Raw genomic sequence first — 25,441 nt, forward strand, 5'->3', positions numbered from 1 at the left:
ACGTCTCAAATTTATACAAGAAGAGTCTTGTCAGCACAGGTGCAACAGCATTTTGTTTAATACCAGACTTTTTTTCTCAAGATTTAATTGATATTGCCACTTAAAAATGAACTAAGATTAACAAAGGAGGAACTATTTAAGTTAGTTTTTAAAATAACACATAAGGAATTTACATAGTTAATCACCAGCACAAAATGATATTACAAAAATACTATAAAACATAAAAAAGTAGGGTTCCACAATTACAGTCCAGTCCAGGGTGATCAACCTGTTATAAATGCTTAACATCACAGTCTGGCAGTGTTGTTTAAAAATAGTTATTGGTGTGAAATGAACAGCACAAAAACGGTAATCCAGCATCAGTCAAGGTGATTGCTATTTGTAGTTTCCTTTAACAAGTCCGATGGTGGCTGGTGTAGCTCAGACTGGGGTTGATTAAGTCTCTCTGTCTCCTTGTGGTCAGTCTGTGGGTTTTGGCTCTTCATGTTTTCACTTGTAGCTTCCTTGATGGCCTCACGCAACAGAGAGGTTAGGGAGTCCAGACCAATGAGGTAGCCATCCTCATGGTTCCCCTCAACCCATGGAACATCGTGTTTCAGACATATGTTTTCAGGTGTTGGTATGGTCTTCCCAAAATCAATCATCCATATGTTGGCCTTGCCGGTGTGATCGTGTACAAAAAGAAGAGAGCCTCCTATGACCTGTGGGGAAACATGCACAGGGAGTTATTTAAAGGGTGCCAAATAAATGGAAGAAGGCTTTATTTGGGTAAAATTATTCATTGTGAAAAGAAAGTGAAATGCGACAGTCATATTAGAAAGAAACTGCAGATGTTCTGTTTCACCTCGTGGCTGCTGAAAAAGGCAGATTCCTTTAAAGTCTCTTTCAGGGCCTCTAGTCTGGACTGATAGGCCTTCTGTCATGCATACAAAATGGGGAAAAAGATTTTTTGAAGTTTTTAAAGGCATTAATTCTAAATAACAACAGCAGTACACTTAAAAGATGAGTCAAGGCAAGGGGGTTGTTTGGTTTACACAGTAAAAATCAGTGGGGAGCCCTCAGGGTCTTTTAGGCCTTCAGAGAAGGCTAACTTTGTCTGGCACCAATTTCGTGAAAAAACATCACTCTAGGCCCTCTGAAAGTCCTAGATATGTCACTGACTGCAAATACAAGCAGCAGTGTAAGCAAGTTTCAGTCAGTTGTTAGTAATGGGAAACAGCAGCAACAGCTCTAGGCCAGGAGTCGATGTAAAACTGCTACATACAAGATAAAATATGTCACACCTTGTATCTCCATTTCTGTCATTTTGTACTGTTTGTTTACAGAATTTGAAAATGCCAGCTGCTGTTTACAGTGTGCTAAAATTTCATGATGAATAAACCAACAGAAAAGCTCCAAAATTTCTTGGAAAAAAAATGAGTTCCATTAGCTTCCTTTCAAAGTTATGAATGTTTTTTCCTTCTCCCGTAAGGTTACGACTTTGGAGATTGATAGGGCAGCACGATAAATTGGATTTTTATCATTATCACAATATGAGTTTCTGCAATGACAGAACAGGACAAATTACCTCACACACAGTGCCAAAATGACACAATTAGATTGGTGGGAATGTAGCATTAGAAGCCCAACAAGTGCTTCTCTGCTCTGGGTTTGAATCCTTCTCTCCAATGTGCACAGAAACCACTCTGCCCTGAACTACTAGCCTGTACAGTGCTTTAAATGTGATGACTATCCTCAGTATGTAAAATGCGTAGACTGAATGGTAAAATGTATGAAGCTATATATATATATATATATATATATATATATATATATATATATATATATATATATTGTGTGTGTTTACAGGCCTAATAAAAAGGAAAAACACACATGTTTATTCATGTTTATTCTTGAATGCAACTCAAAAAGGTTAAGCTCTTCATGGAGTCCTCATCGATTTTAGACTGAAGCACATTATGGAGGTCTTTGCAGCCCACAAATTCTCCTCAAGGTGGTAGCATTAGCAGTCGGATTGCTTTTGATGCCTCATTAGAGCAGCACCTCACATCAGTAACATTAGCTGTACAGTGTACAGAAATGTGCTTGCAGTTCTAATCTAAGTACTTTATTTTTATTTTGCACAATAATGAACGTTGCTTTTGGAATTTAGAGTTTTTTTTTTTTTGCTATTTGCTTAAAGCAGAGGTTAGATTTCTGTTTACACAGCAAGGAAAAGACTATACTTGTGGCACATCCAGTCAGAGGCATGCTATATTAATTATAATTTATCACTCATATCGTCATTGTTATTTTTTTGAACATTGCATTCAATGCCCATACTGTAAAGCCTTACTGACTGAATGGAAATGTGTGGCATAATCAAGTAGTAGGATTATAGTAGTTATATGGTATATGGATTAGGTTACAGAAAGTTAATCAATGAATGTTAATCAATATTTCTAAGCAATTAATAATACGTGTGAATGAAAGATTTGACATTGGCCACTTACTAGAATATGAACCTGCCTCTTGGTAAAGAATAACAGAGTCTCAGTGACTTGTGCTTTCGTTCGCGTTTTATTAAAATCCCGTAGTACAATCCCATTCTCTGTCTGAAAGAGAGGACAAAATTTATGTTAGCTGAAACTGATCTCCAAGCAATGCAGTCTATCAGTAAGTCTCATACCATAATGCCTTCTACGCGGAACCCTAGTGTTGCAGTGCTGCTGGTGCTGTCCCTCCATTGCATGTAGCGTAACTTGGTTACACCTTTCTGCTCGTGTTCCTCCTCTGTGGGAGCCGTAGGGTCTACTTTCACCATCTTCTGGTACATATCAGTCCGCAAGCTTGCTTTGGTCCTGGCTTTAACAATCTCCTCCTCCTGATATGTCCTGATTAGATGACATCAAAATGACAAAGGCAGTGGTTAAACAAGTGCACACTTGCACGAACAATCAACCTCATAAGCTGAGTATTAAAACTCGCTGTTTGCACTCCTTCATTGTGCAAACACAGTCATGTGTAATCTGAGGTGCTGCTAATCCACGTCTACACTATAGTTAGGTTCATGCTATTAGAAATTTGAATTTAAATGCAGAAATCTGAATTTGAATTGTTTTGTATCTGTATCGTACCATCTAAAGTTGAAAGTTGAAAGAGTTCAAGCAAAAGATGGGCTACAATCAGAAAATACAAGTGTATGTGAAGGGTAGGTGTTTCTGATAAAATGGCCTGTGAATGTAAGTACATGGTAGGAAAGGGGTAGGGTTGAAGAGATTCTGTGTTTGACTGCTTCTGCCTGCAAGACCCCCCAGATTATTTTAAAAGTGAAAACGTGAATTAAAATAAAGATGTGAAGCTTTTTAGAAATTGAATTTCAGACATTGGACTGTACATAATGAGACATCCTTGATAGCAAGAGGACAGTGGTCCACGGTTGGCCCACTGATGGCAAAGCTGGTGGTCCACTGGCCTATTGCTCAGCATTTTCTGGGTGGCCCACCGATGTTTAAACAGAGTATTAGACATAATTCCACTTATCATTGCTCATTTTCCACTCATAGTCCAATTTACTGATTTTACCTTCCTTCCTTTCTTTAATTATACTTTGTAAATCAGTTTAGTAAATAATTTTAATCCAGCTCAGTGTCAGCAACAACATTTTCTATAAAATCATTTCATGCTAGGCCTAGTCATTATTTTTTCTCTCTCACGTGTTGGCAATATTTATCTTAGTTTATTTTCTGAAAAAATAGGCCATGTGCATTTACAATCTGTTTGAGGAGATTAAAAACTAGGTAGAGCAAAACAATAATCTTGGTGGTCCAAGGGTGGACCAGAAGTGACAAACTGTCTGTGGGGTGCCGATCTTATCAAGCCAGCGGATCGATATATGCTTGCTATCTGGAATAAAATTCAGTTTTAGATTTTATATTGCTCTCCTACAAACCTTACAGTCCAGTATTCAATTTCAGATGGTATAATACAGATTCAAAACAATAACATCCAAATTTAGATTTTTGCATTCAAATTCAAATTTCTAATTACGTGAATGTAACTCCATAGAGATATACTGATCATGTTTTTTTTTTTAGGTTGATTCTGAATTTTTACTGGCAAATTGACAAATGGCCAATTTTTGGCCAATTTTTCGTAGCTCAAACTGTGTGGGCTAAGTGAACACCTAAAACACACTAGTACCAGTACCTTGTATTAGCCAGGGGTGTAACATAATTAACATTCGTTGCTATTTCATAGCCTTCATTAAAATCAGTTATCAAAAAAATCAATCAAAAATCAAATAACATGCTTCATCGAAAGTAATAGGCAACTTATTATTTAGTCATGCATAATAATGCTACAACATTTTGTTATAGGTATAGCAGGAGCATTCAAATTCAGCACAAGTACTAATAATAATTTGGCCAAGTGCATGTTTGGAGCAAAAATTGTTCGAGTCAGATCTTGGCCAATGCCGATCATGCACCCCTAGTGACAAGTGTTACTACATTAAAGTAAGTAATGCTTTGATATTGCCAGGTTTAAGCAATAAAATCTGGTTTCTGTTTTAACAAAATAATATAGTGTCCAAAGAACTTCTGCTCTCATATTCTTAACGTAGCATATTAAGTACACTGCAATTAATGTACTTCACAACAGAAATGATGACCAATGACCAAGTTAAACTGATACAGAAAGATCCATGCAAAATGTTATTTGTAACATGTAATACATCACTCCTTCACCTAAATAGGAAAAAAAAAAATCCAACTTAGCAGTGACAATAGTGTCATCTGACAAATGAAAGATAACCGCAATGCCTGGCCAAACCGCACACTGGCCTTTGTTGAGTGTTTTGACTCTGTCTATGTTTAACTTACTGCTTCTTTAGCTCTATGTGAATAGAGCAGAACATGTTATGGAAATCCTTATTTGCTTTTCTGCTTCTATCAAACAGCATGAAGTAGATGCAGTGTTTCACTTCACACGCATAGCTTCAGCCATAGCACATAAAGTTGTATGTAAAAGTTTGTGGGCCCCTGGTCAAATAACATGCTTTGTTGATTTTCTAAGCGAAAATAAGTTCAAACATCTTACAGAAAGAAAACTCTTCTGCACATATTAATGCACAGTTACAGTTTATTTGCTGAATTTAACATAATGGGGAGAAAAATAAATCTTAAAAAGTGGCCTGTACAAAAGCTATGGCGCATTTTCTGTTTTATTTTTTGCAGTATGTTAAACCCAGCAAATAAATAGAAATTGTGCACTAAACTTATCAGAAAATTCTGTATTTCAGTTTGTTCCTTATAGTGGATGTTAACTTTTATTCACTTCAAAAATCAACAAACATAATTTGATCAGGGGTGTTCAAACTTTTGCATATGACTGTAATCTTGCAGTCCTCAATGATATGTAGGCATAAGACATAGCACTATGGCCACAATAATGTGAATCCTCTGCTGTGTCAAACTAGAGAAGGCACTAATCTGTGCCTAGAATGTGATCAGAATTGTATGCAGACTGATTGCAGCCCCCTCTTTTTATGTGAAGCACATAGAACAAACAAAATGGTGCTTCTGCCTACCGGATGCCCATTTTGCAGTCCATGATGACCGGCTGCTTGAGGCCACTCAGCAGGTCCTCCAGACGGATGTAACACTCTCCATTCCTGCTGATGTGCCCGTAATACTGAGGCACGAATCGGCGGAGGGGGTCTGACATGAGTGCCTGCAGACAGCTGTCCTCTACTTCGTTAAATCTCTTTAGCACCTCCCCACCTTCACCCAGCTGGATGTTACCTGGTAACACAAGCAATGTCAGGAACATTTGTATCTGTGCCACACTTAGTAGGTTTGCAGATAAAAGAGTTGCCAGTGTATTACTTATTCATGCACTGACCATTTTATCAGGTAAACCAACCATTTAGGTGCACTTTGTAGGTCTATTACTGACTGTTGTCCATCTGTTGCTAGGCCTAATTTGGCAGTCATCCTCTACTCTGTCCATTAATGGAAAGGGACCACCATAGTGGTCCAAATAGCAGTCCTGTGGTCATAATCTGACCACTGATAAAGGGCTAGAGGGTAAATAGCACAGACTGCCTATAGAAAAAGATGATTAAAGGTCTCTGTACACCTGCAAGGTGCACCAACAAGGTACACTTATAAAGATGCTACAAGTGATTTTGGAGTGATGCCATTGAAGAACTACTTGTGGTTCCCTAAAGAACCATGTTTGAAATAGAGATATGTGAGTGTGAAGCACCTCTTAGGGGTTTACGCATAAAATAACAGCTCTGTTCCAACTTAAGGGTTCTTCCTAGAACACCTACGTTATGTATTGGATCTTTGCGCTTTAAAAAAATGTTCACACATTCACTCATCTTCACTCATAAAAAACACCCATTGAGAGGTTCTATAGGGAATCAAAATTTGTTCTTCTTTGGCACTGTGCAAAGAACCCTTTTTTGGCACCTTAATTGTTAAGAGTATAACTGTATCTAACATAGTGGACAGTAAGTGTGAACAGTGTGTAAAACCACTAGCATGTAGATGTCTCTAATGACCTACCATTCAAAAAATACCTGGTCAGTAGACGTTCTATGGTGGTCCTTTTCTGATGATGACTGACGTAGAGTGACTGATGACTTGTGCAGCTACAAATAGACTACAGTCACTAATAGTTTATGTACAAAGTGCGGCGGTTGTTCCCGGTAAGTCAGCATTGATTCACGGGGTGCCATACATAGCATGTCTTTCAGATTTTAAATGAAGAAAACTATACCAGCAATGTGTAAAACAAACCGTAATGAACAGAAAGTGAACAGGACTTTTAACTGGAGAGTGACCCTTTCTGAATGAAGCAAACGCTATGATGGTGTTACTGATTAAGCACAGATCACGTGCCTTGGTGTCCAGCCAGCTGAATCCAGGAGCTCTGTCTACGCTTTGACCACTGCATCATGGTCAGGAATGTCCTCCAGGATCGACACTGGAAAAGGAGAAGTTCATCTTTATCTTGTGCAGTTTATACAAGACATTGCTTAAACTTTAATTCATATGAATGAAATTATATTAGTTTGATAAACTTTGATAAAATGATGAACGTTTTGGCCCTTCAAACAAGAATCATTCATTTTTTACATTAAAAATTGTTTTTCAGGGAGACATAGCAAATGCAAGTAAAATATATGTAGTTGTGGAACTGTTTAACAAACTGAATATTTTAAGAATTAAAATCTAACTAATTTGTCAATATTATTACTATTATTATATGTACTATTGTTGCAATTATTAATTGTTAGTATCACTACAAGTTGTTTACATCCCTCCATCAGCTGAAATATGTTGTCACTTATTGGATATATTAGCAAAGAATATTTTAAATTTGACTGTGGCAGGCTACTATCACAACCCTATCTTCATCTACTGGGCTATGCAAATAACTTATTCAAATGGCCGATGTCAAGGTTCTCTTTCAAAACCATGCAAATTAACTGTGGGACATCGAGAGGGAGGCTTACTGAAAACACATTTTTTTTTACCCCCAAACACCAATATGTTCATGTTTGCTTTTAGAAATGTACACGTTGGTGAAGAAGTGGATATGACCTTAAAAAATACGTTTAAAAAAGCATGCTGTTTAAATAATTAATTAACCCATTCAGTTCCTGGGTTTATTGCATCCTACATCTTTTTATTCTGTTTATTATTCATTTAAATGGAAAACAGTGCAATCTGGCTGTGTTATTCTTATGTTATGGGAGTGAGGAATAGAAGCCTGGACCTGCTGGTGGGTCCTGGGCATTTAAGGGGATAATATATTTGAATTCATTGTTTATGCTATTGGCTCATCAAATGTTTTGAGATACTTGCCTTCTTTTGAAATATTAATTTTCTAGCCATTTTTATTAGACAGGAAAAACAGCAAAACTTATTAACAGTGTATGTTTTGCACTTAGCTTAATGGTCATCAAAGTGCCTTCTTTGGCATAAGAGTAGATTTTGCCTAAATAGGGGTTTGACATGTTTTCCTTTTTCAAACTATTGTTAAAAAACACGTACTGAAAATTTTGGCCCAAAACACCTGAAGGGTTTGAGTGCTGATGAATCCTGACACCAAAACAAGGGTTAAAATGTGTGGGCTTTGGCATCATTCCCAAAGTAGTACTGTCACAAACAGTGTCATAAATATTTACATGTGAGATATTGATTCTTTAACATAAACCTGCCTAGTCTTTAACATGTTAAGTTACTGCAAAGTGACTAATTTTTGTAAAAAAAAATTTTTCCCAAAAAACACTAGATGTCCCCTAATTTTTGACAGGCAGTGTAGTAGAGATGTTATGCTGTCTAGGCTTTGGTCATCATTCTCACCCTCCTCACGTCCTTCCTCTTGGCCATCTCCTCTCCCTCGCTGAACACTTCGTCACTTTCTGCTGAGGAACAGTTGAAGGATGAAGATGAGGAAGAAGAGGACGAGGCAAAGGAGTGAGCGAAGACCCTGGAGAAAACGTGTTGTGACATGGTTCCTCTTGCCTCTGGATCTCCCTCCATGCTCCCTTGCCTTCTTTCTCCTAGTCTGTCCTCCTTTTCAGACTCCTCGTCTCGTCTTTCTTTGGACCCCCAGTGCTTTTGTGTGTTTCGGCATCTAATTCCACGGTTCATTTCTTTCTCAATAACTTCATTTTCCTGTGCTAGGTCCTCCACGCTGCCTCCTAGCCTTTCTCTCCTCTTTCCCTTCCATCTCTCCCTCTGTCCGGCTCTCCACATGCTCTTCCTGGACACTTCTACATTCTCTGGTAATAAACGCTTTTCATCTGTATTTTTTTCTTTGCCAGTTTCTTTTACTGACTCTTCCCGTCTTTCTTCAGCTGTGGACTTTCTGTCTTCGGTAGCATTGGTTTTAGAGCAGCCCAGAATAGCACTGGGCTCCACATCCTGTACATTTTCTAGAGTCATTAGCGGTTCCTCCTGAATGGACTCTGGCTCCAGTCTGGAAGAAAGCACAGCCTGAGCAGACACCAGTTTGGGCTTGGACCTTCGTCCCTTGACAAATGCATCCTTCATTATGTTGTTCACCCTTTTTGTTGGATAGGAAGGAGCAAGAGCAAACATATCTCTTTTCTCCTCTTCTTCTTTCACCTTGTTTCTCAAACTCTCATCATTCTGAGGCTCAGTGGACTTTCCTGGGTCATCTTCATCATGCTTGTTTGTAGATGTGCTCATATTTCTCAACAAAAACTCCAAGCCTTTCATGAAGATAGGCTATCCAATGCAATCCAGACAAAAGCACTAAATTCCAGTAATCCAATAACTCATGATCTAGAAGGAGAATCAGATGAGAAGATGGGTCAAATATACTCTACTAGCTGTAATCGATCTATAAAAACTGTAATTGGTCATTCTCATGAATGCTAAAATGAAAAAAAAAGCACTTCTGTATGGAAATGTGAAGTTCATTTACCAAGTCTAAATGCCTGATCATCTGCATTACTCCATATTAAATAGAACTCTTTTTGTATAGCCTGTCCCAGCCATGAGCTCAGAGCTTGAAGTTTGCTCTGCGAGGTCCAAAGGCATTCCTGTAGCCATCCAAAGTGCACCCGGCACTCCACTCAAAATGCTCTCTGTCGACGTCTATAGCCTTGGATTTGCATGCCCTGACATCATGAAGTTTCCACAAGCCCCAGCAGTCAATCCTGATGAACTGAGCTGGATGCCAGTCAGCACACTTACCGCACCAGCCAGTTTGGAGATGCAAAACATGTTGGCCTGTGGCCTTATATAAACCAATTCCTTGTGAGATTATAGTCTGTGTAGACTATAATATACTTGTAGACCAATTACCAACACTGCTCCTAGAGATCTACCTTCCTGAAGAGTTAACCTCCAATCCTGTTTAAACACATCTGATCTAGATCATCTATCCACTTAATTAGTTGGATCAGGAGTTAGATTAGGGCTGAACCTGAATTCTGCAGGAAGGTTGATCTCCAGGTGCAATGTGGGTAGCCACCGCTGTAGACTATAGACTGTTCTGTGTTAACCTTTGCTTTCAGTGTAACCTGTAAGAAGGAGTTGCCTGGCATGGCGTTTACATATTTTGTTTATCTAGGGTCCCCTTTACACCTTGTATTAAGCGCAGTCCATCTCAGGAGCAGCCTTCCCCTCACTACAGGACATTTATCACACCAGGGTCATCAGGAGGGCCCACAACATAATCAGGGACAGTACACACCCCCAGCACAGACTCTTTACACTCCTACCTTCAGGCAGACGCTACAAGAGTGTGAAGTCCAGGACTACAAGACTGACGAACAGTTTCTATTCACAGGCCATCAGGCTTGTGAACACATCACTCACTACCTCCCACTCTGAACTGGTTTAACTTTTGGCTGACTTTGCACTCAATAACTGCACCTTACATACACTGTACTGCTGCTGTCAGAATAATTCTGTTTACATCTATTACTTGCACAGAACACTACTGTTTACATCTGTTACTTGCAACATGCACTTTATGGACCGCTGCTCTACATACTTGCACATACGCACATGTAACTTTAATTTTCTTTCAACTTTGCACATATAACTGTACTTTTTTGTACCAATATAGTCTGAGAAAATATATATATATATATATATATATATATATATATATATATGGTGAACGGAGGAACAGCAAAGTAAGAATTTCATTATACAGTGTAACTGCCTGTTTCTGCTGTGCATATGACAATAAAACTGTTGAATCTTGAATTAACTGTATGTACATAATATGTGTGAATATGCACAATTAAAACTGTCTAAATGTTTCTTTTTATGAAGCTAGTAGAACAGCAAGAAAATTTGTATATCATTACTATAGTTGTATGCAAAAGTTTGACCACCGCTGGTCATTTTTTTTTTTGACCACACATCCTCTACAGGGAACAAACTTACTTTTGACATTTTTCTGTTCATTTTAGGGCACAATTTTAATTGTTGTTTGGATTAAAATGTGCAGAAGTTTGTTCTCTGTAGACAATGTACTGCTTTAACTACTTTAAACCAACAAAACATGTCAGTTGACCAGGGGAGGTCAAACATTTGCATACAACTGTATGTATGTAAGTCAGTGATTTACATATCATATTAATGCATGCAGAACTTCCAAGAATGAATTATGTCAGCACATCTGCATGAAATCTGTCTTCAAACATGCCGTGTGGATCTGCAAGTGGAAACATGGGATGCAAATGAAGGCGTTGATTTCGGCGTTCATCACAGAACCTACAGCACGGAGACAACCAGGGCAGATAATAGTGAACTCAGGTTCAGGTAGATCAACAGGTTCAGGAAGGTTACATAAGGCTAGGATAGTGCTGGATTTTAAGACATGCAGTGTGTAACTGAACTCAATTAAGCTTACCACTGTTGTTTTTAATGTCATTTTGTTTGCATAAACTTAATGATCTACAGTAGACTTATGATATCTAACACATAGTTCTGTTGATCACAATAACAACAACAATGGAAACTTTCATCTTCAATTCTTTATCTATGGCTGTGTTTATTTGTCTCAATAGCATGACTGCACTCCCTCCTTTCAACGTTATAGCAAAGTGAATAACCATTGCTCTTATCCTAAAATCACCTAGTGCACCTAGGGACATATAGACATAAAAGAAAGCCGTGATATCAGTTATTCAAAGAACAACCTGTCATATCTGACTGACTTGTGAGCAAAGCAAAGGCCATGTAAATAAATGCAAATAAAGATTTTACTTTCCACAAATACACCGCAAACAAATGTTGCTGGTTATACAGTGTTAAACTTCTTGAAAAAAAAGATAATGATTTGGATATCTGTGTAATTGCACAACATGGGCCAGAACATTACAGAACAGTACATACACTTGGCAAAACAGGTGGAAAATATGGGCCTCCTGGCAATCAACCAAAGTGCACATTCATATCTAATTCACAACAATTCATAACAGTATGTTCACCACCACCTTACATGACTGAATCTGCTGCTAAAGCTAAGATACTGAGAACAGCAGTTTACTGTTGCCCTTTGCTTGTCATAACCTTTACCTTCATTACTAAACTGCTCCATTTGCTCTGTTCTAGGAGCTCAGACAGGTTCCAGTACGGTAATACGCCTTGTCTGTGGGGTCAGTAGACACATCTGGCAGCCCCTCAGACAGAAATCTAAGCTTCAAATAAGTCTCCTCATTCCGTGCCTCAGATACATGCTGTTCCTCAGCAAGGCCTCTAGAGTCATTTGTCTCCACGTTGTCCTCCACCCCTGTGTCCAGAATTGACTGTTCCATCTTGCCAGAACTGTAAGCCTTGATGTCACTGGGTCCCATTACAGATGCATCCAACAAATGTGTCTTTGTGCCTAAACAAATGAGCAGATATTGTTTTTCAAAATCAAAAATATCATCACTGTCCTTGCAAAACCCGAATAGCAACTTCGTAAGAGAAAAGATATTTTTAACTTTAATGTACTGTATGCTAATTTAGCAAAGTTTGATTCAAGATTTTAGTAATTTTGGAACATTTCAATTGGTCTGTTCATCATGAAACGCTCCTATGATGTAAAGTGTCGCTGGTGTTTTCAAAGGGTGTCAAAGTGACACAGTATAAACAAAAGTGTTGTTTTTCACATTATAATATATATTACCATCAGCAATCTGTAACTCAGTCACCCTCAGTGACCATGAAACTTTTATATCAAGCTTTAAAGGGGAATTTCACTTAAATTACTCACTTAAATTGTTAAGATGTAAAGAAAATCATTCAGACTTTGATACAAAATGCTCCACTCTAGAGAAATGTAATGAGTTGGGGCTGTTCACATCGGTGGTGATAGGAACCAGATCTCCAAAGCATTTAATGTCTCTAAAAATCTCATGCAACGCTGTTTCACAAACTGATTACACTGTCTGATGACTGAGACATTGTTCTACAATTGTGAGATTTTTGCCTAAAACATATTTTTTTAAATCTATTAATAGTGGAGAGGTACATGCAGGGCGTTGTAAGGCAAAACAGTTCCCAAAGAAAACTTTTTTTTTTAAATTTTTTTAGATTTACTATTTTACCATTATCAACATACGGTAAATATAAAAACTCAGAAGCCACATGAACGTTCACTGGTCATTGTGGATAGTAAGTAAAATGGCAATGGTTCCTATCACGACCACAGTAAAACGCCTTAGTTGGTAAGTTTCTCTATAATGCACCACTTCACATGAATCCTTTTTAAATTACTTTGTTCAAATCTCAACAACTGAATTATGCAGAATTGTTTAAAAAATAACTTTTTAAAGTTAGGCAATATTTACCCGTGCTGTTGTCCTCAGGGTGTGTGTTTGTTTCATACTGATCTGTGGCTTCAGGAACATCTGCTCTCCTCTGCCTCTCTTTATTCCATTTTCCAACCTGATATCAACAGAAGAACTCTCACTAGTGTAATTTAATTTTCTTGGAAATACATTTCAAGCACTTAAGGCACTTTAAGACTAAAATATGGTAATTTTTTAAACAATACATATCACTATAAATCTTGATTAGTTGATTACTGATGTTCTAATTTTTTATATTTGAAGTTTAAAAAAATACACATTATGACACATTATCTAAGAAAATAGGCAAATATTAAAAAACAGAAAATCTAGCCTTTGGATGATGGAAATAAAATGTTTGATTCATTGTGAAAACACACTAAAAAGAAAGGATTTTACAGAACAGATTATTGGAACCTTATAATTTTAGTGCTGAATCAAGAAAACAGTGTTTTTTTAGGTCATTTTATAGGACAAAATCTAGCATCAACACAACTTTTAGCAGTATATTAAGAAAGTATGTGATTTTCTTAATGCTAAATTTCATGAATGTAGGTATTCTAGAAATTTAAAAATGTTTGATTCTTAATGTAGAGAAAATCTGATACTAAGAAAAACAATTTTAAGAATGGGGCTCAAAACTGCGAAACTCCAGTGAGATCTCAGAAAACAGGTACCATTTGTGGATGTGTTGTTACTATTTAAAAAAAAGTAGACATACAACCCTATTTCCAAAAAAGTTGGGACACTGTGCAAAATGTAAATGAAAACAAAATGCAATGATGCAAAAATCATTTAAACCCTATATTTTTTTATTGAAGATAGTACAAAGGCAACAAAAAATTGTCTTGTTTTTTGAAAAATATATGCCCATTTTGAATTTGATGCTAACAACATGTTCCATGTTGGGATGGGGGCAACAAAAGGCTGGTAAAGTTGTGTAATGCTGAAAAAACACCTGGTGGTTAATTGGCACCAGATCAGTAACATGACTGGGTATAAAAAAGCATCCCTGAGTCTTTCAGAAGTAAAGATGAGGATGGGTTCACCAATCTGTAAAAGACTGCACAATCAAACAGTGCAACCTCAGACCTCAGACGGCACTGCATTAAAAAACAGACATGATTCTGTAGTGGAAATCACTTCATGGGCTCAGGAACACGCCTGAAAACCACTGTCTGTGAAAACAGTTTATCACTGCAACCACAAATGCAAGTTAAAACTCTAAAATGCAAAGAAGAAACCAGATATAAACAGGACACAGAAACGCTGCCACCTTCTCTGGGCCCGAGCTCATTTAAAATAGACTAAGGCGAAGTGGAAAAGTGTCCTGTGGTCCGACAAATCAACATTCTTTTCGGAAATCATGGATACTATGTCCTCCGGGCTAAAGACCACTCAGCTTGTTATCAGTGCACAGTTCAAAAGCCAGTATTCATGATCGTATAGTGCACATGACATGAGTGACGTGCACATCTGTGAAAGCACCATTAATGCTGAACGATATATATATGTTTTGGCAACATATGCTGCCATCCAGACAACGTCTTTTTCAGGGAAGGCCTTGAATATTTCAGCAAGACAATGTCAAACCACATTCTGCATGTATTACAACAGCATTACTCCGTATTAGAATCCGGGTGCTAAACTGACCTGCCTGCAGTCCATACTTGTAACCACTGGAAACTTTTGGCACATTATGAATTGAAAAATACAAGACAAGAGACAACGAACTGTTGAGCACTTTCAAAACTACAGCAGTTGGTCTTCTCAGTTCCCAAACACTTACAGAGTGTTGTTAAAAGAAGAGGTGATGAAACACAGTAGTAAACATGCCCCCGTCCCAACTTTTTTGCAACATGTTTTTGGCACCAAATTCAAAATGGGCATATATTTTTCAAAAAACTTTCTCAGTTTCAAACATTTGATTTGTTGTCTTTGTACTATTTTCCTTTAAAAATATGGTTTACATAATTTGCATATCATTGCATCCTATTTTTATTTACATTCTGCACAGCGTCCCAACTTTTTTGGAAATGGGGTTGTATTTGGATAGTCTATGTAGATTTTAAAGGTTTCTCAGTGATATATGACACCATGTAGTTTTTCTATTTGTGGGTGGGGCTAACTGATTGATGGGAACAAAACTCATTTCTGCCTAGGATGTCTTGCCTTAATCATGAGCCTTTAGATCAAAATGTTTTTAAGTGCAGGTTGCATTCACTCATGTGTGTCCAAACCTTTGACTGGTGCTATAAATTTGATTAATGCTATATTAATGTTATATTATATTGGACTGATAGTACATACCTGTTGACTTGGCCAGATGCCACCCAGGGCGACCTGAAGGTAGCTGATGAGGATGAGCACACTGAGGAAAGTGAAGTTACTCAACACGCCCACAACAGCTGAAGCAATAGGGAAGTGATAGAGGATGTACCTGAGCAGAAAAACAAAAAGATTTCAATCAGATTCTGTTCAAAGACATCACTCACACACACACACACACACACACACACACACACACCCCTACACACACACTTACCGTATGCCGGAGAAGTGAGCGTGGATGTACACCTGAGCTTTGTAGATCTGAACTTGCTGAGAGTGGATTTCTATAACTGCTCCAACAGTGGGCTTATACTGCAGAGAGCGAGAGAGGATAAGGACAGCCAACGTAAGAGCTCTTTTCATGTCACCTTTGTACTCTGTGTGGTGACTTCTTCCAATGAAACATCTTTCATGCTACACAGTTTTCGCAAGTCTATAGCTTTGTGTCCAATATTTAAAAGAGAGAGGCAGTCTAAGGGTTTGAGGGAACATATGTAAGGACGTTTATTATTTTTAAACAAGCTTTTCTGTATGAATATGGCATCCTATTCCAGCACTGGTGGATCAGTGTTAAAGGCCATCCTGTTCAGTCATATGGAGTGAATAAGTATAAGTTTGCAGGTTGAGGAATGTAAAAGAGCCATGAAACAAAACCTTCTAAGTTCTAAGAAATAATGTTGCCTTTCCATTAGTGTAGCTTAAGCAAATATATACAAGTCCTTCATGTTACATGTGGGTCAGTCCTCCTGACAGACCATTTCAGACTTATTTAAAAGTTCAAGGATCTAGGCCTTATCTTCATTGGTTTCTGAGATACAAATGCATTAACCCCTTAAAATCCCAGGTTTATTGCATACTAAGGCTTATTATGCATGCATAAAATGTTCAGACGTTTCTTGGTTTCAGTAGTGTTTTAAGGACATTTTCTAAAATCAGATGGTTTGAGGCCATACTGTATGGCCTTTTTATATGGCTTGTAATCTGAGTGCAGGCTGCACTCACTGAGTTGTCTATGTAAGAAGAGTAAAGTTCCACCAGGATGTACTGCTTCTGCTCAGCCGTTCCCATCAGCAGCAGAGGAGAGAACATCAGAGTGCTCAGAGACTGCAGCAGACTGGTGCGATAATGCAGCATGGTCTAGGAACAGATGCACACACACAAAGGTGTTATTCAGGCAAGATTAACTTGGTGAGTGCTGCTTTATGCATGATGGAGCAGCTACACTACAGCATAGTGTAATGGCTTAGTAACAGTGTGGCAAAATATCAAACTTTCACAATTTTCCTCCCAAATGCAGTCAATTAGCTAAGACATGTTTGTTGTTTGAGGCTTGCTTCTTTAGATTTGCACTATGAGAATAATATAACTGACAAGTAACGGAAGCTTTTAGCCCACCAACTAGCACTGTACAATTGCCTCCAACTGTGTCGAGTTGTTAAAGGGCTTATCTTAAAGGGCTCATAGAAAATCAAATTTTCCTCACTTCTTTTATAAATAAAACAGTTCTAAGCAACATGTAAATGTTCCAGTTTCAACATGTACCATTACCTCCCCATTCCATGAAGTCCATGGATTGAAATTAAGCTTAAAAACAGTGTGTTCTGAATTCATTGTTTTATGGTGTCACAAAAACCAATGCATTTACATATACCTGTCAATCCTGGCTACAGCAGTGTAGCCCCACCCATCCCCTTCAAAGTTATAAGGAGTGTTTGAGCCCAGATTGCTTTTTAAACAAGGTGCATTACAGAGCAGCCAGTCAAAACAGAGTCATGTACCTATATCAGTCTTAAAAGCACAGTAACGAAAACAGCCGGTTTTATTAAAAGTAATAAAGTGAGGTTTGAAAATGGTCATGTAAAAATAAATCATGACAGTTTCTTGTACATGAAACCACACAAATGTTATTAAGGTTAAAAAAAATGCAGGACATAGGCCCTTTAAATAGACTCACTTATGTGGATTCGGACACTATGACATAGTACGTTTATGTGGTTTTGCATATGAAAATGGCTTCAAGATGGCTGCTAGCACTGTTTTAAGCTATATAACATTCTTTTTGTCCATTTTTATAGATAATGGTATGTGATACACCATACAGCAAGCCCTATAGCAAGTGTATTTGAAATTACATGACAATTGAGGCAAGTTTATGATGATTTAGGTCTACAGTTTCGCACATTGCTAACAGACTTCCATTACTTGTTAGCCACATTAACCTTGTAGCTCAAGTGCAAAACTAAAGAAGCTGACTTTGGACATCAAACATGTCTAGGCTGATTGAAGACATTTGGGTTAAGGGGAAAATGTGTAAATTTGACTTTTCACTAAAGTATTTCCTAAAGCTGATTGTGTGTAAGTGTTTTTATGAATGTTTTGACTCATTTTTGATCTCACAGAGCGTGCAGCGGTGTCAATAATCTGTCCCTCATAGGAGTAGCAGTACATCTTCACCAAGAACATTCCCAGCTGCTCATTGGCTGGAGACTCGGGCATTTCCAGCTCCAGCGTGATCTGATAGGGCTGCCCATATGTCATCACCTAGAGTCAGTGAGTAGTGGCAAGAAAAGTTTCATAGCAGAAGCTGGAAAAGTCACAAATGAAAACGTTTTCAATACATGCCTGTGAACATGGGCAAAACGTTTAATGGATACCAAGGCCACAGAAAGTAAAAGATGAGTTATAGCAATTCTAAAGGTGAATTTAACAGATAAAAGGGTAATTAGCATACATACACTTCCATAAATCAATAACAAAGAAGAACAACAATGATGGCACCTGTTTCTTGCCGTTCCTAAGCAGGGAAAAATTAGCCATGGGGAAGGAGCAGATGGAGTGGTGGGGAGAGGTACAGTCAGTTCTGCTGGACAATCAAACACTGGTTAGAAGGAGTGAGGGAGACAAATATGCCTTTGTTACACAAGCTTCTGTTTCTTGCTCATTCTGTTTTTGCAATTTAGCACTTCTAAAGTCAACAGATGGCTATAGAACATATCATGTACCAAACCTGTTACATATCTTTTACAGCACAGCAAAGTAAATGATAACAGGATTCCTTTTACATGATATTCATGTTCATCTTTTTGTTGCTGTTATGAGAGAATGTTCAATTTCTCATTTTTTTATTAATTCATTAACTCTATTTGAAAACTCCAGCTGCCATTTAGTGTATACAATGTGAACATTTCACAACAAATAGATCATCATAAATTTCAAATGCAATTTTGGAATTTTTTTTGTGGTGATTTTATTGTTAATGGTGATTTTGTGGTGATATCATCAAACATAACCATTAAGTGCCAGTACTTTGGGTTTATTATTTTAATGGTATGTTAGAGTTAAAGGAATACTTTTTAACTTATTGTCAATCTGCTGCATCTGTAGAATATCCTCACTTACCTTGAACAAAAGATCAGAAAACCTGTCGACTCACAATAGACTGATAACAGAAGCCAGCTGGAAAATGTTTGCCCATTACTTTAAGCGTGCTTTGAGTTGGAGGGATTTTCGTTCTTTAACTAAGCATAAGGAAACGTGTTAAAATCCTTGTCTGTGGTAATCGACCATATGCTACAGATGCAGCAGACACAGGTTCAAAATGCTCGATACCCACAGGTGTGCTCTCACCTATAATAGAAGTGGACAGGAGTGATGAAGTTGGCAGTGGGCATGAAGGAGTAGTAGAAACTGCCATAAAGGAAGATGGCCACCCAGAGCAGAAGCAGAAGAACGCACACAAGAATAGCAGTCTGCAGGACTCTCTTTTGGATCCTTTTGTACAGAATGGTCAGCCTTTCTTGGATGTGAATCAGGAGACCGCTAAATTGGGTCCCCAGCTCCTGAATGGTGGGGCCCTCGCTGTCCATGTCCTCCATCTCTGTACTCATACTTTCCAACTGCCTGGAAGACTCTGAAACTCTGTCCTGTTTAGAGTATCTTTCGCAACCGCCTCTTGTTTTCTGTCCTTTTTTTCGTTCTTTCTTCCTCTCCTTTGACCTCCTCAGCTTTTTACTTTCCTTTTCCACATTTGTAGTAAACTGACAAACTACACATCATGAAGTATGACTTCCTGCACTAAGTCACTTCTCACTTCTGTATGCTCCTAAAAGAGAGGCTCCTTATGGGCTGCCCACTCCTCGTCAGCTATTAACCCCTCTTCATCTTCCTGAAATTCTTTGTACTAAACAGTACAAGAACCCTCTATGTCACTCTTATGTTGTCTCATTCGGGGAAAAGGGTGAGGGCCTGGAACATGGAGACTCTTAACCCAGTGTGGAAGAGTTCCTGAGTTCATGACCAGCATGTGAGGCAAGAGCACAAGGAGAGCAGTGAGGAAATCAAGTGCTGTGAAATATCTGAGACTAATCATTATAAGAAGTGGAAAAATGAGCATCAGATGACTCAAGACCCTGTTATTTAGCAATGAACTTATTCATAAAAGTGTGAAAATGCGTAAACAAAATGCTACAAGTAAATCTAAAGCTACTTTGTTAAAACATTATCTACTGCCCATGAAAAGTTTGAGGAATTTTCAGAGCAATGTTTGATTTTTAAAGGCTTTTTTATTAAGAAGAAATTCCTGAAATGTTTTTTTGTAACATAAAAATTATTTTTGAGTATATTTTGAGTATATATGTTTGAGTACATATGTCCATTAATGTTTTTGAATGTCTTAATAAATGGTTAATGGTTAATAAATGATTTGACACTCAATAATTGTCCCACAGGTGGTTAAACACCTGAAAATTCTGAGTGTTGACATGACGTGTGGGCTTCGACATTACAGGTAAGATACACTCTTAAAAACATGGTTCTTCAAGGGTTCTTTGGTAAAGACATTGGTTCTATGTAGAACCATGAACATTCAAAGAACCATTTGCATGCTTAAAGGGTTCTTTGCATGGTGAAATCATTCTTCAGATTGATGGAGAATATGTTATATATGGTTCTATATAAAACCTTTTTGAAAAGGGTTCTATATAGCACCCAAAAGCACTCTTCTGACTACTACTTCTGACAATGGAAGAACCCTTTTTGGTGCCATATAGAACCAGTTGCAAAAAGGTTGTAGAACCATATAGAACCACACTGGAAGAAAAACACATGCACTCATAGAAATCTGTGAATGAATGAAGAAATATGCCAGCTGATGAAAAACTGTTGCAAATCAGAGCGCAAGTACATTATGATATTCTCAAAGGGCAGATTTTCAGCTTCAGTAATGCTATGAAAATATCCAGACATCATACCTCTCTAGTGTAATTAATAAACACAAAGATAATACCAAAGTCCTTTTATCCAGGTGCAGGCATGGTGATTTATTTTCTCAAATTTGTGAAGTGTCTGCAATTAATTTTTAAAATAAAATAGCTTTGATAAGACAGAGCATAGCTCCGCCGACAGAAACAAGCCAGTATAACCTTCCTGATAAGCCACTTAATCAGTGATGACATCTTTCTGGAGCTTACAACTGTTATAAACAAATTAAGTTCATCGACATGTGATCTTGACCCTGTTCCTACTTCACTCCTTAAGAGCGTTTTTGATTGTGTTCAAAATGATGTCGTAACTATTGTAAACTGTTCTCTGGCAACAGTTGCTTTTCCAGATGCTTTTAAAACTGGCTTATTGAAACCTCTACTAAAAAAGAATAGCATGGATGCTTCTGTACTAAATAATTTAAGACAAACTCAACTTTTTACGGTAAAAAAAAAAGTGAAAACAAGTTATTTGAGGAATTGCAATGGTACTATGGTTTTTACTTCAGCCATAGTACTGAGACAGCTTTGGTTTGTGTTGTGAATGACCTTAGGCTTAGTACTGATGCACAAAATTCTTCTAGTTTGGTCTTGGATCTTAGGGCAGCTTTTGATGCTGCTGATCACAGTTTCTAATTCACCATCTAGAATACTGGGTAGGCCTCTCAGGCACAGTTTTAGAAGGATTTAAATCACAGTTCTTGGTTTCACTGGGAAATCATTCCTCAAAAAATGTGACATTTCTTGTGGAGTCCCACAAGGTTCCGTTTTAGGGCCTTTGCTTTTCTCTTTGTGCATGCTACCTCTGGGTGTCTGATGTCATAAGGAAACATGATATCAATTTTCATAGCTGTGCTGATGACATGCAATTATACATTTCCTTAAAGCACCTGCTTACCTCACAAAATGTCTGTCTGTTTATGTTCCAACATGTGATCTTAGATCTGCAGGTACTGACCTGCAAACACCTTCAGCAAAATACAGAAAACGTGGAAAGGCCTCTTTCAGTTATTATGCACACTTAAAAATAATGGCTCTTCAAGTGTTCTTTAGTAAAGACAATGTCATAGACATTCAAATATAAACATTCAAAGAACCCTTTCCATGATTAAAGGGTTCTTTGCATCATGGAAGGGTTCTTCAGATTGATGGAGAATATGCAAACCCTTTTCGAAAAGGGTTCCATATAGCACCAAAAGGGTTAAGCTATTGTTACGATGTCAGGCTTGTTACAATAGAAGAACCCTTTTTGGTGTAATATAGAACCCTTTTCAAAAAGGTTCTATTTAGTATCATCTACAGAACATTCTCCATCAATCTGAAGAATGCTTTCATGATGCAAAGAACCCTTTAATCATGAACAGGGTTATTTAGGTGTTCATGGTTCTAGAACCATTTTCTTTACTAAAGAACCCTTGAAAAACATTTGTAAGTGTATGCTTCTAAACTGTGCAACTCAATTCCACTTTTTATTAGTCAAGCTCAGTGAACAATTTTGAGAATCATTTGAAAACATCTCCCTTTAACTTTGAGCTGCGATAGCATTATTAACATTCTCCATCAATCTGAAAAACCATTTTACCATGCAATGAGCTATTTTATCATGTAAATGGTTCCTTAAGTGTTCACGGTTCGATATAGAACCACTGTCTTTACTGAAGGGCCCTTGAAGAACCATCTTTCTGTAGTGTGAGTGTAGCACTGTCACAGATATCGCCAGAACAAGCTTATTTAAACCTGTGATACTGTTTCCCCAACATAGCTGGTTAGCCTTTAATATGTTAAGTTGTAACCCGACAAGGAAAACAGGCTAATTTGCATTTCAGACATTTGAAGAAACATGTCCCCAAGCTTTTAACGGGCAGTGCATTTTTTTAAACCCACAGTGGCTACTAACCCAATTAAACTCACTTTTGGTTTCTACTGAAAGCAGCATGTGAGGGTCGATGACTCAGAAGTCCTTGGGCGCCAGCTGAGCCACAGCTTGTAAGACAAACGAACATGAGCAGCAGCCACAGTGCTAAAGTCTTTGGCATAACGTTTTGTACTATCGTTGGCTAAATGTCGACACTACAGTTCACCGCAAGTAAACTCCATCTGACGGAGTACCGTTAATAAACTGTTATTCCACAGCAACAAGAACTTTTGTGTCTGTTAGCTGTTGTCTTCACCACCGCCTCGTTCACTGTTTTTGCAGTGTCCGTGTTCGCCCGCTAGAGGGCACCAAAACGCTTTGCATTTATTTCCAGTCGTCGAGCTCTCCAATTACAGCAATTACAGCAGCGCTGTACATCACAACATTCAAATCAGGGCCGTTTCTGAGCATTTGGGGGCTCTGCGCGGTGTCCTACTTGGGAAGCCCCCAACCTACACAGATCGCGCTGTTTTGTAGGAAAAAAAGAACAACGAATAATTAATCTATTTCCATTAAGACAAATAAGATTTATTTTATTTTATCACCTGTAATAATAATAATAATAATAATAATAATAATAATAATAATTGTTTTCCTACAAGTAGGCCTACATACTCAGGCTACTCTGGCGGCTCTAGAACCCTAACCACTTAAGTCGCTTATAGCAAGATTAAAATCAATATAATCTTCATAACACTAATGTAAAATTGGTTATGTTGGTTGAGGTTAGTAAATAAAATTGTGAGTAGCTTTTTTACTAAGAGGCTCCTTGAAGCACGGTTACTGAGTGGTTGCTTTGAAGGCGAGTTTTCATCTCCTGTCCTGAGCCTGTCCTTGAACAGGTGCCATGTCCAACCCGATTTTCCTGCTGCCAGTGTAGGTGGAGACGAAACTTTGAGGACGATTGCAGGTGACCTGCCAAAAGAAGAACAAGAAGGGAGAAAAACCCTGTTGGCCTACATCTGTATATGCATAGAAACTGGCAGGTAAATTGATCTGTTCCACAGAGTGCTGTTCACATGAGTTCTGACGGTAAGCCAGTCACTGAAGTGTGCGACCTCGCAGTCATGGAGCAAATTTAAAAACATGAATTCTCAGGACAGTTCCTGAAGTGCGGGTGGTGCTTGATGTGTTATGTTGCAGGGAAGGGAGGGTGTGCTGACAGTTTTATAGAGCCTATGAAGTTTCCCTTCCAAAGCTATGAGTCAATTTCAAAACAGGCTCGAAATGCTGGTGTGAAAGCATAATCTTCATAAAATACCAGCCGGATTCTGGGCCTCTAATCTGCGTCAGCTCAGAGATGTGTCTAGCAGAGACGTTAAAGGGCCCATATCCTACATTTGCATTTTATTATTTTAACCCCCTGAAGTCCACTTAAAATGTTTGTGTGGGTTTATGTATCAAAAACACTCATAATTAATTTAAATTTATCCCTTAAAGTGAAATAAACTGTCTTTGTTACTGTGCTTTTAAGGCGGATTATGTAAATGAGCTTTGTTCTGATTGGCTGCCCTGCGTTGTGCCTCATTTAAAAAACAGTCAGGGCTGAAACACTCCTTATAACGCCAACATGAAAGGGCAGGGGTCAGGTTGTGTAAAGTGTGAATAGACGGATATACAGTCGCACGCAAAAGTTTGACCCCTGGTCAAATTACATGTTTCGTTAATTTTCTAAGTGAAAATAAGATAAACATCCCCTACAGGGAAAAAACTTAAATATTAAATGGCATTTGTCTCTAAATTTTAGTGCACAGTTTCTATTTATTTGATGAGTTTAATATATTGTGCAAATCTATGAAGTGTGCTCTCTGTAGAGGGTCTGTACTTATTTTTACTCAAAAAATCAATAAAACAAACATTTGCATACAACTGTATGTAAATGTGCTTGCTTTTATGGCATCACAAACACAGTGATTTAAAAACAGTCTGTTTTTGCAGCTTAGCTTGCATATATAAAAGTTACATACTAGAACGAGAATGGTATGTTTTGATACTTTTATATTTACATACTACATTAAACTCTTTTACTAAAAAAAAGTGAGGGAGCTTTTCCAGGTTTTTCAAGATATGGGCCCTTTAAAGAATGCTAAATGTAGCCTCTGTCAGTGGGAGAATCCTGGCATTGTCTTCAGGCTCTTTTTTTGCATTGATTCACACCTTGCTGAGCAATCTCAAAAAGCAATACACGCACACCGCAGCTACAATAAGCAGCAGGTCATGTGTAAACAGTGCAGTGGTGTGGGCATGCTTTAAATTTTCCTGTCAGTCAGCCCACACTGTCAGCAGAGATCAGCAACAGTGTTCATACTCCTGAGCTCTCTCAAATGCCAGGCAGCCGCGAAATGTCAAGCCCTGCCAACAATCAGCACCATGGAAGGGAAACGGCTGCCATGCTCCTAGAAGGACCACACTTCTATACATTTACATAGACTGCATGTCCTATAGGAGTGATGGGTTGTACTATAGATTGTTATGGCCGCAGGTGAGATGAAGTAGAGTAGCCATAGGCTGACCTGCTGAGAATGGCAGGGAGACTTTGATTGGCAGCTGCCTGCATTAGAGCCGCTCGCTGTAGGGAACAGGGCAGGCTGAATGTCAGATGTGGAAGTGAGT

At 38.1% G+C, this 25,441-nt stretch overlaps 2 protein-coding genes across 5 annotated transcripts; both read right to left on the bottom strand.

The window, feature by feature from the left end:
• Positions 1 to 359: 359 nt before the first annotated feature.
• si:ch73-22a13.3 (inositol-trisphosphate 3-kinase B) lies at positions 360 to 8,873 on the bottom strand. Its single transcript, XM_036567959.1, has 7 exons — positions 8,361 to 8,873; positions 6,891 to 6,975; positions 5,570 to 5,783; positions 2,669 to 2,873; positions 2,493 to 2,594; positions 845 to 916; positions 360 to 701 (listed from the first exon to the last, which is right to left on the bottom strand). The coding sequence occupies exons 1-7, from the start codon at positions 8,754 to 8,756 to the stop codon at positions 360 to 362; spliced, it is 1,416 nt and encodes a 471-aa protein (XP_036423852.1). The 5' UTR covers positions 8,757 to 8,873.
• A 2,640-nt stretch (positions 8,874 to 11,513) lies between these two features.
• Positions 11,514 to 23,112, bottom strand: bscl2l (BSCL2 lipid droplet biogenesis associated, seipin, like). 4 transcript variants are annotated; one of them, XM_036568599.1, is made up of 10 exons: positions 22,825 to 22,917; positions 21,812 to 21,881; positions 19,283 to 19,939; positions 18,434 to 18,518; positions 18,053 to 18,196; positions 16,658 to 16,792; positions 15,870 to 15,967; positions 15,635 to 15,764; positions 13,325 to 13,421; positions 11,514 to 12,375 (listed from the first exon to the last, which is right to left on the bottom strand). In XM_036568599.1, exons 3-10 carry the CDS (start codon positions 19,540 to 19,542, stop codon positions 12,098 to 12,100), a joined length of 1,227 nt encoding a protein of 408 aa, XP_036424492.1. In that variant the 5' UTR covers positions 19,543 to 19,939; positions 21,812 to 21,881; positions 22,825 to 22,917; the 3' UTR covers positions 11,514 to 12,097. The 4 variants fall into 4 exon arrangements, with proteins under 4 accessions (XP_036424492.1, XP_036424494.1, XP_036424491.1 ...); XM_036568601.1 differs by lacking the exon at positions 21,812 to 21,881 and having other exon boundaries at positions 18,434 to 18,515; positions 22,825 to 22,937; XM_036568598.1 differs by lacking the exon at positions 21,812 to 21,881 and having other exon boundaries at positions 22,825 to 22,937.
• Between the last annotated feature and the right edge of the window lie 2,329 nt (positions 23,113 to 25,441).

This window comes from Colossoma macropomum, unplaced genomic scaffold (genome assembly GCF_904425465.1).
Source record: "Colossoma macropomum unplaced genomic scaffold, Colossoma_macropomum, whole genome shotgun sequence".
In the NCBI taxonomy this organism is placed as follows: Eukaryota; Metazoa; Chordata; class Actinopteri; order Characiformes; family Serrasalmidae; genus Colossoma; species Colossoma macropomum.